General features: G+C 39.5%; 1 protein-coding gene across 2 annotated transcripts in view; it reads right to left on the bottom strand.

The window, feature by feature from the left end:
* The window catches only part of GK5 (glycerol kinase 5 (putative)), a 68,112-nt gene extending 67,797 nt beyond the window's left edge, over nucleotides 1–315 (bottom strand). Inside the window, exon 1 of one of the 2 annotated variants that reach the window (XM_011364456.2) lies at nucleotides 41–315. In XM_011364456.2, the coding sequence (XP_011362758.1) occupies nucleotides 41–202 (162 nt within the window). In that variant the 5' untranslated portion in view covers nucleotides 203–315. The remainder of the gene's footprint in view (nucleotides 1–40) is intronic. The other variant, XM_011364457.2, reaches the window with a different exon arrangement.
* Between the last annotated feature and the right edge of the window lie 13,990 nt (nucleotides 316–14,305).

The following is a 14,305-nucleotide window of genomic DNA, read 5'->3' as shown; positions in this document are numbered from 1 at the left end:
GCGACCCTGACCCGCGGCCCCGACGCCCGTCCCCAGTCACCTTCTGGGCACTGGAGCCACGGATCCGCCCCGCGCGGTCATAGACGTGGCAGCGGATCACTGAGCTGCCCACGTCCAACCCCAGCACAAAGCCTGCGCACGGGGAGTTCGGCGAACACTGTTCCGGGCGCCCCTGCTCCGGGACGGTGGGCAGCCCAGACATCCTGATTCCATAAGCCTCTCAGCCGCAGCCGCCTATCCAGCAGGCGCGTTATACACACCAGGACCTCAGGGGCCGAGAGAGCCCCGCAGGGCCACCGCCCCCGGACCGCCCCCTCCGCGACATCCGGGAAGTGACTCCGCCCCTGCCGCGCGCGGGCCCCGCCCCGAGGCCGTGACGTCACGGCTGCGCAGTGAACTTTTCGAGGCGCGGGCTTGTTTGGGCTGACCCGGTGAAGCTCGTGGAGGTGAGCGTAAGAGTGGTGGAATTCTGAGGTCCAAGCACACTGGCACAGCCTGATTCTCCAAAGGCCAACCGCTTTTTATGTTGACCAGGCCCTTAATTTTAATTATCGTCCATCTAAGCTCCCTGAGGCAATGCCTGCGTTTCTTTTAACCCGTTACATTCTATGAATCGCTATTAAGAAAAATAAAATGTCCTGAAAAGAAATTCAAAATTCAGACGAAAGTATTTAATAAACAGAGTTCTCCGCCGTCCCCTCCTCTCCGCTCCCGCCCCCACCCCAGACTTCTTAAACTTTGCACATGCAATTCTCATCAATAAATACTTAGCAAATGAAATAAATAACAATGAGTTAGATCTTCTCTGCCCTCTGATGGGGAAGGAGGGACAAAGCCAGGGTGGCTGCTTTTACCATCAAGCTCCAACCCACTGGTTGCTTTTTCAGGAATTTGAAAGTTTCTTAAAGATCCTTTACCTTTCACTGGTGCCTAAAGAGCATGGGCTCTTTCAGGCATGTTGTAAACATGGACAGGAAGGAATCCTGTGGAAATTCAGACTCCTGCAGCTCCACTTCACCAGGCTGGAGCCCAAGAGTCTTCCTATGGGGTGGTCCAGCTCCCAGGGCCTGTAGGAAGTGGGAAGGTGTTACCTCTCCACTACCAGCAGCACTACCAAAAACAAAAAACAAAAAACAAACAAAAAAAAAACCAGTGCCTGAAATGTATTAGCTTCTTTTTCTAGAATTATAAAAGTAATATGAATATGTACTTTTCGTAAAAGCGGTTAACAGTACAGAGTGGTATATCAGTTAAAAAGTAAAGGATATTCATTTTTAACCAAATCGTTATTTTAACCAAATCGTGATGTTAATTAACTTCAGCCAATTTTATTAAATTGGGTCCTTTGACTATATTACTTGAAGTTTGGAAAAGAACATTTTTTTCTCTTTATATGCTGTTCTCTTTATATGCTAAAATTTTTTTCTCTTTATATGCTGTTCTCTTTATATGCTAAAATTTCAGCCAATTTTATTAAATTGGGTCCTTTGACTATATTACTTGAAGTTTGGAAAAGAACATTTTTTTCTCTTTATATGCTGTTCCTGTTCAATAGTAATCATTTGTTCCAAATGGCCTTAGGATGGCCTTCACCTGTGGTGAATATTTTGGTAAATCATATATATGTTAATCCCCAGTATTGTAATTTGACATAAATGACTAATGGATTGTGCACTGGTCAGAGTTCTCCAGAGAAACAAAACCAATAGGATAAAGCGAAGAGACTGAGATTTATTTTAAGGAATTGGCTCATGCTTGAGAGGATTGGCAAGTCCCAGGGCAGGCAGCAAGGCTAGAAATTCAAGTAAGAGTTGACGTTACAGTCTTGTAGAATTCTACAAGGGCAGCAAGGGGAAACTGTGGTTTCTGTGTTGCAGTCTTAATAATTTTTATTTCTCTGGGAAACCTCAATGTTTGCTCATGAGGCCTTCAACTGATTGGATGAGGCTCACCAACATTATGAAGAGTAATTTGCTTTACTCAATGTCTATTGGTTTAAATGTTAATCATAACTAAAAAAATATCCAATGCAGCATATAGTGTTTGACCAAACAACTGAGCACCCACACAGTGTGTCCACTAGTCTAGCCAAGATGACTCATAAATCAGCCATCAAAGGCCCCCTTTCACAACAGAGAAAGCTATTTTGTATTACCAGTTATTAATATTTGGCATATTTCTTAAAGTGATAGTCATTGTGATTCTTGGACCCTGACACTTTCTTTGTAATCCTTTTTATAAATTATCAACCCCAAGAAAGAATATATCTGCCGAGAAGGATTCTTTCTGGATAATTGGGCCCAAATTCATAACCAGAGTCTAGCAGCCATTGTTTACAGAGACCTCATACACATATTGTAAAAAAACAAACAAAACAAAAATGCAAACTGAGTTGCCATGCCTCCTGCACTGCATTCCTGCTATATAAGCCAACCCTTAATAAGGAAGTGTCTGATATTGTATTTCAACTAATAAGACTGGGATCTTTTGTGTCTAATTGGAGCTGCACAGCTATATCCTCAGTTTCTTCTTTACTGACCAGTCAGAGCTGCTCCATAATGACCAATCAGAACAGAGCAATTTGGACCAATCAGACTGTGAATTTGGAGTCCTCATTTGCGTGAACTGAGAACAATCAGGAACAAAAGTAGGGGTAAAACTTTTCTCTATATAAACCATTCTTCTCTTTGTCTGGTGGAACACACTTGCCATTTTACCAGAGACTGCATTTCCCTTGTTTGGTTTGTAGACTGTTTACAGATGTTTCACGAGAATAAAGTTTCTCTCTTCACTGTACTCCAAACCGGGGACTGCTGGTGGCATTGCATAGTGGCAGTGACCTTTTGATGACAAGATTCAAATTAATTATCTTGAATATTATCAAAGAATTATAGGATGTGAAAACAAAGACCTTAGCAACCACTTAGTCCAGTATTTCTTAATCAGTTTCCAATCTTGGACAACTTTGAGACCCTGATAAATGCCGTTTTCCTGAGAAGATGCTTGTTTGTACAAAATTTGGCATGTAATTACAGGTGTTGGGTGTGGGATAAATTAAACTTGAAGATCTCAGATAAAAACCCAGAGCTGATTTCCCTAACCTGGATAGACTAGTGTCTACGAGAGGGCTGGGGGAACAAAGGGATAATGTGTTTCTTCCATGTTCATTGTTCTCTGCTAGCCTAGTCTCACCCTACTCTGCCCTTGGGGCTACAGAATACAGGGCTCAGAAACTCTGAAGTTCCGCATTGAGTGGGTTAGTCCATTGTTCTTGATTTGGAGGCCATCGCTGCATGGAGCTCCATCACGTGGTGGCCTTCGTCTTGATCTGGCTTGGCTGCTGCTTCTCCTCAGAGGTGGCCACTGAGGCTGTTCTCCCAGGCTCTTTTCCCAGCATTGCCACTCCTTCCACTTTCTCCTCATACAACAGGCCCAGGATTACAACTCATTTACCAACCTCACATACTCCAAAGAAATTTGGATGCAGCCCCTCAGTGCTGGATTAGAAAATATGTAAGGGCCACCGTTCCCTTTCACACTCTAAAGGGAAATGAATGGTGCTTCAAGGCTGAGCCCAGGGACCATGATGCCCTCCTGCCTCCAAGAAAAATAGTCACTAGCCCTCTGATCTAGAATGACCAACTGTCCTGGTTTTCCCTGAGGAATTTTTTGAAACACAGGACTTTCAATACTAAAACCAGGACAGTCCTCCTCACTACTCAGAGACTCTTGGGGTCCATAGGTGATTTCTTTTGGGACTAGCTGTAACATATTTAGATTTCAGCCACTTTTAGACAGTGAGCTCCCTGAGGACAGAGATGGGGCCTTTAACTGCTCAATGACTGGATGAACAAACATTAATATGTACAAGTCCCTATCAGACTCATCTTCTGCCTGACTTAGCCACAGACACAGAGGGCAGTCAGCCCTTCCTAATTTCTGCACTAATCTGGGCATGATCTCATGACCACCAAGGCAGACCTTCCAGTGTTTAAGGGAAGTATGGAGTTATGTTGGCTGTAGTAAGTCTGGTATCTAGAATACTAGAACTGAGCCCTGTATACCCACATGCAGATCAAGCTATCTCCTTTCTCTTAGCCCTTCTTTATGAACCCAGCCTAATTTGAATTGGCCTCCTGCTTTAGTTTCCTGATCTGTACCTCTACTCCTGACTGTGTCTGGAGCCCTACCCTGAATACCACTGTGCGACAGAAGTGGACATACCATGAAGTTAATGAAGCTTATGCTTTATGTCCCTGACTTGCATGGACCCCTGCTAAGACCCTGAGTAGTGCCCAAGCAAATTGTTCCAAGTGCTGTGCTTTATAGCATTTTCAAAAATGAATTAATTTTGTATTTTTTTCTTAAAGTGGGCCCCCTAAATTGTACAAGCTTCAGGTCTCATAAAACCATAATCCTCCCCAGAGACCAGTCAAGATGGTGTAGAAGGTAGAAGGTGTGCATGACAACTCTTGCGACCACACCAAAATTATAATGAAACTACAGAGCAACGAGCGTGTGGAGTTGCCTGAAGTCTGGTTGAACAGAAGCCCTACAACTAGAAACAAAAATAACAGATAACCTCAAACCAGTAGGAGGGGCGGAGATGAGAAATGGCCCAGTCCCACAACTGCATGTGGTGATCAAGAATTGAGAGGGATATCTTGGCTGCAGAGCCCCCCTCCCCAACCTGAGGAGTGAGGGGTCCTGGCCCCACACTGGGCTCTCCAGCCTAGGGTTCTAGTGCAAGGAAGAGAAGTTCCCACAACTTCTGGCTGTGAAAACCAGCGGAGAGTGCTAATGAATGAGATGGATGGCTGTAGGAGTCACAGACATTCCTCTTAAAGGGCCCACACCCAGACTTACTCGCTGGTGGACTCGCTTGCTAGGAGCTCCAGTGCTGGGAAGCTGCTCGAGGGGCATCAGGGACATACAGAGAGGCACTGAGTTGTCAGGCTTCAGGGCAAGGGCTAGAGGGGCAGCTTTCTCCTAGAGAGAAGTGCTGGCAGTATCCATTGTTCCTCTGTTGAGCCCTCCCCTCTCCCATCCTGTTGATGCAGGCACCCCAGTATCTGAGTCACCATCAACCTGGACGACACAGTTCGCTCTACCCAGTTAATTCCCTGAGACTCTGCTTCTCCCAACTTGCAGGCCCATCCAAGCTGTTTCCAGTGGTTTATTCCATACAAATGGTCTGTCTTGGCTCCTGCTGTCAACTTTCCAAAAAAGCTCTCAAAGGCTCATAAAACTCAAAGAAGCAGTTTCTGACCTCGGCGTGCCCAGTAACTCTTGCTGAGCAGCCCCAAACCCCGCACTAGTGGCAGCTAGCCTCAGTTTCTGGCTTGGCCTCTCAAGGCATCTCTAAGCCCACATAGGTGGCAGCAATCTATAGATTGCTTGGTGACTCTTACCAGGTGGCCCCAAAGGTGCACAGGCTGCAGCTGAACTTGGCATGCAGCTGGACCCTTCCCAGTACTGTGCCACTAGGCCCCAAAGGACACCTTCTACATAAAGCCAATATACTAAGACTGGGAGACTTAGGAGACTTAGGAGCCCTGCATAATACATAGAAACAGACACAAAGAGGCAGCCAAAATGGGGAGACAAAAGAGCAAGTCCCACATGGAAGAATAGAACAAAGCTCAAGAAAAAGGAACTGAACAAAATGAAAACAAGCAATTTATTAGATACAGAGTCCAAAACACTGTTATAAGGATGCTCAGTGAAATTGGGGAAGAGTAGATGAATTCAGTGAGAACTTTAACAAAGAGATAGAAAACATAAAATTGGAGATGGAAAACATAAAAGGGAACCAGTAAAAAATATAAAATCTTATTCAAGGGAATCAACAATATGGTTGAAGCAGAGGGTTGAACCACCGATGTAATGGATGGGGTAGTGGAAGACACACAATCAGAACAACAACAAGAAAAAAGAATCCAAAAAAATGAAGATAGTTTAAGGAGCCTCTGGGACAAAATGAAATGTAACAACATTCGCATCATAGGAGTACCAGAAAGAGAAGAGAGAGAACAAGAAATTGAAAATATATTCGAAGAAATAATGACAGAAAACTTTTCTAACCTGTGAAGGAAATAGACATACAAATCCAAGAAGAGGAGAGAGTTCCAAACAAGATGAACCCAAAGAGGCCCACACCAAGACACATCATAATTCAAATGTCAAAAGTTAAAGACAAAGAGAGAATCTTAAAAGCAGCAAGAGTAAATTAGTTAGGAGGGAGCTCCCATAAGACTGTCAGCTGATTTCTCAACAGAAACTTTGCAGGACAGAGGGCTTGACACAAAATATTCAAAGTAATGAAAACCTAGGACCTGCAACCAAGATTTCCCAGCAAAGTTATCATTTAGAATTGAAGGACAGACAAGGAAAAGCTAAAGGAGTTCATCATCACAAGTCAATATTATAGGAAATGTTGGAGGAACTTCTTAAAGAAGAAAAAAAATATTCATAAAAACATGAATAAAGAATGACAATAATTTGATATCTATCAACAAGTACTTCAAATGAAAAAGAATTAAATGTTCCAATCAAAATATAGAGTGACTGAATGGATAAGAAAACAAGCTCCTTACATAGGCTGCCTACAAGAGACTCATTTCAGATTAAAAGAAACACAGACAGAAAGTAAAGAGATGGAAAACGATATTTCATGATGGACCTAGAGGATATTGTGCTGAGTAGAGTAAGTCAGATAAAGACAAATGCCAAGTGTTTTCATGTACATGTGGAATCTAAAGAGCAAAACAAACAATCACATACACGAAAAAGCCATCCAGAAACAAATTCATAGATACAGAGAACATTTTGAGGATTACCAGATTGGGAGGCCAGTTGGGGGTGTCTGTGAAAAACGGGGAAGGAATTAAAAAGTACAAGTTGGTAGTTACAAAATAGTCATGGAGAGTATAGCATAAGTGATATAGTCGATAACATTGTAATAACTACGTACGGTGTCATAGGGGCACTAAATTTATTGGAGTGATCATTTTGTGACTTATATAGATGTCTAATCACCATGCTGTATACCTGAAACTAATATAATATTATATACCAACTATAATTGACAAATAAAAAATATTATTATTTAAAAAAAAAACATAATTCTCCTACCCTTGTATGGTCCCCAGAAATTCCTTCTTTCTCAAGTCCTGAATATCCTCTTATGGCCTCCCATGTGATGGTCCAGAATGCTGCCATCACCCAGGCAGAGTACCACATACCCCCACCTCACCAATCTGAACTTCTTGAACACATCGACTAGAATCTAGTCAGTCCTCCCTACACAACTCTGAGTAGTTATGGTTTTAAGCACTGGCTTCCCTCCTCAGGGCCAACTAAGACCCGGTGTTTGCCTATTCTTCACCAATGTTCCATGAGGTCCTTACCTGGACTTGCTGTTAAGCCCATTCACTCCCCAAAGCAGTTAAACCAGAAGTAATGAGAGCCAGGAACTTTAAATTTTCAGGCCTAATGCCTATCAAGTTCTGAAGATAAAAAAAGGACTTTGGGTCAGTCCAAAATCAAGGGGAGAGAACTGGAAAATGAAATGTAGAATAACTCTACCAAAAAATTCAGAATAGAGGAAGTTACTACATAACTCAAAGAAATAAAAACTTAGTTACATGCTTCCTAGCAAATAAAGCATAAAGGGAAATATGAATTTTATATCTGTCAGAAGAAAGTCATGTAACTGCTGTGCCAATCGTGGCAATTGTATTTGTATGTACAATCCTATACGTTCTCTAACAATTCTCTCCAGAACCCAGAGAAGGTCACCGTATTGTCACAGGAGGAAATAACAGATTCCTCAAGGTTGCACAGCTAGTACATGACGAAAGCAGGAGTCTTCCCTTATACGGTGGTTCTTCAGAGCACCTGAAACGTGAACTTTGTCTAGAGATAAACAAGGAGAACTTATCCTGCCACCCAATTACTCTGTACAACCCCCACAGCATGGTTGCCAGCTTGCGTGGAAGGCTTCTTCCAGTCTTAGCAAAGAGGGAACCAAATAGATGCATGGCCTGTTTAAACCTTGAGGTGGCCCTGGCAGATATGATGACCTCTTCCTAGCTTAACTGCTGGACATCTTAGAAAGGGTTACTATCTGACCTAAGAGAAACCAGAGTCACATCTGCCACACCCATCCAGCTATCTGCCCATCTCCATGCCCTTAAGAGGCATCCAGTGTCAAAAACATTAGCAGGCTCATTCCTCCATCTCTTAAATTCTCCCCTCCCACGTGTATTAAGTGACAGGAAATCTTTTCATTCACTCACTTATTTGTAAATGTGGGAGGGGAAGTAGCCACGTAATGCACAGGTTTGTGAACCTGTCTTTTATATTTATAAACACCCAGAGGCTATAAAGTTCTAAAGAGAGGCCATTGCTTAAGAGGAGCATTCTACTTCCCCTTATCATCTCAGTCATCCTGTTTCACTTATAGTCAGAAGCCTTTTATTCAACTAGGGATGTTATGTTATAAAATCTCAAATTAATGAGTTTTGTGAGTTAAGATTTAAACCACATTGGAGAATGTCTGAAAACATTTTTTTAATTCATAAATACAAATAAAACCTCAAGTGTTGTTTTTCTTTTTTTTTTGAGGAAAATTTTAGAATTATAGTATAAGGCAATTAAAAATCCAAAGTAAAGAATAGTACTTCAGAAGAAAATTGGAAAATATCCATTACTACTGTTTTCAATAACAAAGATTTCTATTTCAGCCCTTTGGCTAAGAATAAGCCAAAGTAAAAGAAGAATCTCCTCCCCACATATTGCCTAGCCTCTGTTGGCATTATTTGCTTCCCAAATACCATAGGATTCTTAGTTTTTTAATGTCATTTATTGAGATGTACAGTTCTATGAACGTTGACAAAGGTATACAGCCAAATAATCACCACAATTATCAAGATAGAAAATATATCCATCACTTCAAAAAGTCCCTCTTGACCACAGTACTCTAAATCCTTTACTATGAGCACAAGGTGATCCCTTCTGCATACATAACTCAGAATTCTTGAGTTTAACAGACTGATGTCAGTCATTTTAAGTGTTGCCCATTCTAAAAAGAAGTTGCAGGTTTTATACTGACTTTAAATGAGTTCAGTCCTTATGACATGTGAGAAAAATGTGTAGACCTCGGGGTTTTCACTAAATGACATACTTAGGTATAACTAAGCATAATAATTGACAATTTTTGGTTCATTTATATGACTTGAGTAAATCTAAACTACTTGATATAGTTGCCAGCAATGAAGATGTTTCGTAAGCAAGTTTATGTCTTATCCTGTCAAGGAATGAAAAGCCCTGCTATGAAATACAGTTATTTCAAGGTATTTCACAAATCGTAGCTCTAGAATATCATGTTTTAGTGCTATAAAGCAGGTGAAACTTAGAATAAAATTTGATTAATTCAGAACACAAAGAAAAGAAAGTAGAAATAAGGATCCATTAAACAATAAACACTAGATTTTAAATTAACTGAAAAAGAATTATAGTCAATTCTCATTTGCAGTAGTTATGTCCTATAAAGTTATTGCTAACACTAAATTAGCAAATATTGACCTATTTTTCCTAGAGGAAATACAGGGGTAAACTCATGCAGCCTCTGGTCACATTTCCATCAACTAATCAGTACATAACTTTGTTTTCTGTGTGTTTCTGTTTATTTATTTTTTAATTAAGTTTATTGGGTAACATTGGTTACTACAATTATATAATTTTCAGGTGTATATTATAATTTGACATCTATATATTCTATGGTGTTTCACCCAAAGTCCAGTTTTCTTCAGCTACCATATATTTGATCCCCTTACCCATTTCACCCTCTCCCTACTCCCCTATATATGTCCCCCTTTAGGGGTACCTCCCCACTCCTCCCCCACCCCCTACCATCTGGTAACCACTAGTCTATAGTCCATGTCCCTGAGTCTGTTTGTCCTGCTCATTTGTTGCTTTTAGGTTTATATCTCACATATAAGTGATATCCTGTGATTTTCAACTTTTTCTGTCTGGCTTATTTTGCTTACCATGATTATCTCGAGGTCCATTTAGGTTTTTGCAAAAGGCAGTATTTCCTCCCTTCTTATGCTGAGAAATATTCCATTGTATATATGTACCACAGCTTCTTTAGCCAGTCATCTATCATAGGACACTTCGATTGCTTCCATATCCTGGTCACTGTGAATAACGCTGCTATGAACATCGGTATGCAAATATTTTTTCTGATATGGGTTTTCAAGTCTTTGGGGTAAATATCCATTAGAGGGATTGCTGGATCATATGGTAGATCAATTCTTAGTTTTTTGAGGAAACTCCATACTGTTTTTCATAGTGGCTGTACCAATCTGCAGTCCCACCAGCAGTGTATGAGGTTCCTTTTTCTCTGCATCCTCTCCAACATTTCTTGTTACTTGTCCTGTTGATTATAGCTATTCTAAGGTGTGAGATGGTATCTCATTGTGGTTTTGATTTGCATTTCCCTAATAGCTAACTATGCTGAGCATCTTTTCATATGTTTGTTGGCCATTCGTATGTCCCCTAGGGAGAAGTGTCTGTTCAGATCCTCTGCCCATTTTTTGATTGGATCAATTGTTTTTTATGTTGTTATTGAGTCATATGAGTTCTTTGTATATTTTGGATATTAGGCCCTTATTGGAGACATTGCTTGCAAATATATTTTCCCATTCAGATGATTGTCTCTTTACCTTTTTGATGGTTTCTTTTACTGAGCAGAAGCTTTTTAGTTTGATGTAGTCCCATTCATTTATTTTTGCTTTTACTTCCCTTGCCTTTGAGGTCAAAGACCTTTTTATTTTCTGATAGATATTTAGTCACGCTTACTACCCCCAGTTTCAGTCCCTGTCAGTGTTAGAAACATTTTTGGTAGCATTTGCTCAGATTCCTCTGGGGCTCCATGGTGTTCAGTCTCAGAGAGTATGAGGGAAGGAGCTTTTGGTTTGGGGGGTTAGGGGCTGCGGGTCAATCTCAGTTTTGCAGCTGCAGTCAGTAAAAATCAACTGTTGTTTCTCTGCTGGCCACTTTTCCGCTTTCTGCCCTGATGACTGGGCCCTGCCGCCAGCCAGCCATGGGGAGCTCACAACTTTCCCAGGTAGGGCTGTTCAGGGAATTCGTCACTCCTTCTCCCCTCCCCCTCCTCCTACAGGGAGCTCTGGAGGCTGTGAAAGGCAGCTTCTTTATTTCTCCCAGACCACCGCCTGCCTGTGGTAGCTCTTATGTGCAGATCCCACGCTCAGAAGTGCTGGTGTGCAGTTTGGGTGTTTTTTGTTGAGTTTTAGTTGTTCAGCTTATTGTTGTTTCAAGGGGAGAGATCTGAGGATGTCTCTCACTCTGCCATGTTACCCTTCGTGTTTCTGTTTAAAGACACCTTATTATATGTATATATAAATATGTTGATTATATAAATACGATATGTATATATATGTTGACTACATATTTATATAGTCTATTCATTAACATTGAACTTACAGCCAGTGGCATTATAATTTATGCCTGAATGAAGCTTATCTAACACATATATTCTCTCTGTAGGGCACATCGTAGTTATCTTACGCTTAGGAACACTACAGAGCATTTCAGTACAGTGCTTGGGGGCCATTTTAAACACAAAGTCACCAATAAAAAGCACAAACGTGAAAAATATGATACTAAATTGGCAGTAAAAAAGACATCTGTTTAGAGTATGGGAGTTAAAACAAGAAGGCAGAATGTCATCGTATTTGAGCTCCAGTGGGAATGTGCATAGCTCTCTGTAGTTCTTTCAGTCAGGGTCTTTGAGTAGTAAACTTTCCTAGTTTTTGAATATCTGAAAATATATTATAGCCTCACTTTCAAAAGATAGTTCACCTTAGTAGAGAATACTAGTTTGACAGTGATTTTCTTTCTGCACTTTAAAACTATTGTTCCATTGGCTTCTAGCTGTTATTTACAATGAGAAGTCTATTACCAGTCTAGTTCTCATTCTTTTGTGGGTACTCTGTCTTTTCTCTCTGGTGGCTTTAAGTTTCTATTCAAATTCAATATTCTGGTCTTCCTAGGTGTGGTCTTATTTTAATTTAACCTACTGAGAACATCCTACTGTGATCCTTTAAACTGAGGACCTGGATCTTCAACTCTGGAAAATATTCTGCTTTGTACATGTTGCCTCTTCTCATTGTCTATATTCTCTCCTTATGGAACTCCTATTAAATATTTGATTTAAAAAATTATTGTGACACAATTTCAGACTTACGGAAGTGTTGCAAGATAGAACAAAGAATTCCCATACACCCTCTGCCCAGATTTTCTAAACATAAACATTTTAGCACATTTAGTTTATAGTTTTCTCTTTATCTATTTGCCCATACTTTTTTCTGAACTATGTGAAAGTAAGTTGCAGACATGATGCCCATTTGCTCCTAAATACTTGATTCAGAATTTCCTAAAAACAAGTATTTTCTCCTGTATAATCATCATATACCGAATTATAAGCTAACCTAGGTATCATATTCAGATTTCACAAATTGTCACAGTAGTGTCCCTTACAGAAAATCCTGGATCATGTGTTACATTCAGTTGTCATATTTTTATGTTTCGTATTTGAGACCATTGCTTAATCTTTGTTTTTAGTGGCATTGACATTTTTGAGGAGTACAGACCAGTTACTTTGTAGAATGTCCTTCATTTTGTATTTGTCTGATGTGTCCTCATGATTAGATTCAGGTTATGCATTTTGTCCAGAATAGCACAGAATTAATGGTGTGCTCTTTTCATCAGGGCTGGGACCAGGGTAAGCTAAAGGAGGTATCTAGTGCATAGAATTTAAGGAGATATTCATTTTACTTTCATGAAAATACAGAGTTAACTACAGGTGCCTAGTTTGCTTCATCCTAGTCCCAGCCTTGCTCCTCTGTACATCATATTAGAAGGAATGGGGTATCTGTTAGTCACATATAATGTCACTTGGTCATTTGGTTAAGGTGGTGTCAGCCAGATTTCTTCACTGTACAGTTATTATAATTCCTTTTATAATTAATAAATGTCTTATAAGGAGACACTGGAGACTATGTAAATATCCTATTACTCTCCAAATTTTCACCCAATAATTTTAGGATCCATTGATGATTCTTGTCCTCATCAATTATTAAAATTATTGCTAGATGGTAATTTTCCTTTCATTTCATCATTTTTCTACATTTATTAGTTCTTTTTCTATAGTAAGAAAAATTTTCCTTATTCTCATTTATTTGTTTGTTTATATGTATGTAGACTCATAGCTTCTTTTTATAGTCAATGGGTTATAATTTATTATCTTCACTATTTTGATGATCAAATTATCTAAGGCTTGGCTAATGGGAGCCTCTTCAAACTGGCCTTTCTGTTCCTTCTGTTTGCCCCTATAATTATATGCAGACTTCCTTACTTTCTGGCACAGCAAGATGTTCTAGGCCCATCTTGTACCTTACCCTACACCAGTTCTGGAATCAGCCATTTCTCCAAGAGGCTCTGGTTCCTGTAAATGAAGAAATTTAGAAACTAAATCTGTGTGTTAGGTATGCTAATTGCTACTACAGTATCACTGCTCTAAGTCCTATCATACTCACAAATATATCTATTTCTACATCTATATTTCTATCTATCTATCTATCTATCTATCTATCTATCTTTCTATCTATTATCTATCTATCTATCTATCTATCTATCTATCTATCTATCTATCTATCTATCTATCTAATCTATCTATCTTAAAAACCAGTTTATACCTGTACCTCTGATTTCATTCCTCCAGGTTTATTGATTTTCTTTTTTTAAATATGTAAAACATTAACATAGTTCAAAAAATAAAAGCTGCAGAAAAAGTTATATTGAAAGAGTCCCCCTGTCCCACTCCTTCTACTCTTTCTGTAACATTCCCACTCACCCCTGCAGGTAATCCATCTCATTAATCTTTGGTTTATCCTTTCTCTATTTCTTTTTGCATTACTAAGTGAAAAAATGTATCTTTTCTTACTTACCATTTAAATATGTTTTATTTTTTCCATTTGTTCATTTCTCTTAAAATCTTCCATTTTTTTATATTTTCCATTTATTTATCACTTTTTGCCACATCATGGGTAACTTTCTAAACTATTTTCAAATCTAATTATTCTCTCTTGAGTTATGTCTCTTTGATCTAACCATTAAGTTTTTAAACTGACTGGATTTTTATATTTTCTAGAATTTCTAATTGTTTTTTATTCATTATTATTATTCATTTTTTTTAGAGGTTGTCTTTAAATTTATT

This window comes from Pteropus vampyrus, unplaced genomic scaffold (assembly GCF_000151845.1).
Source record: "Pteropus vampyrus isolate Shadow unplaced genomic scaffold, Pvam_2.0 Scaffold97, whole genome shotgun sequence".
In the NCBI taxonomy this organism is placed as follows: domain Eukaryota; kingdom Metazoa; phylum Chordata; class Mammalia; order Chiroptera; family Pteropodidae; genus Pteropus; species Pteropus vampyrus.
The sequence above is the reverse complement of the archived record's forward strand: the minus strand, read 5'-3'. Positions and strand labels throughout refer to the sequence as shown.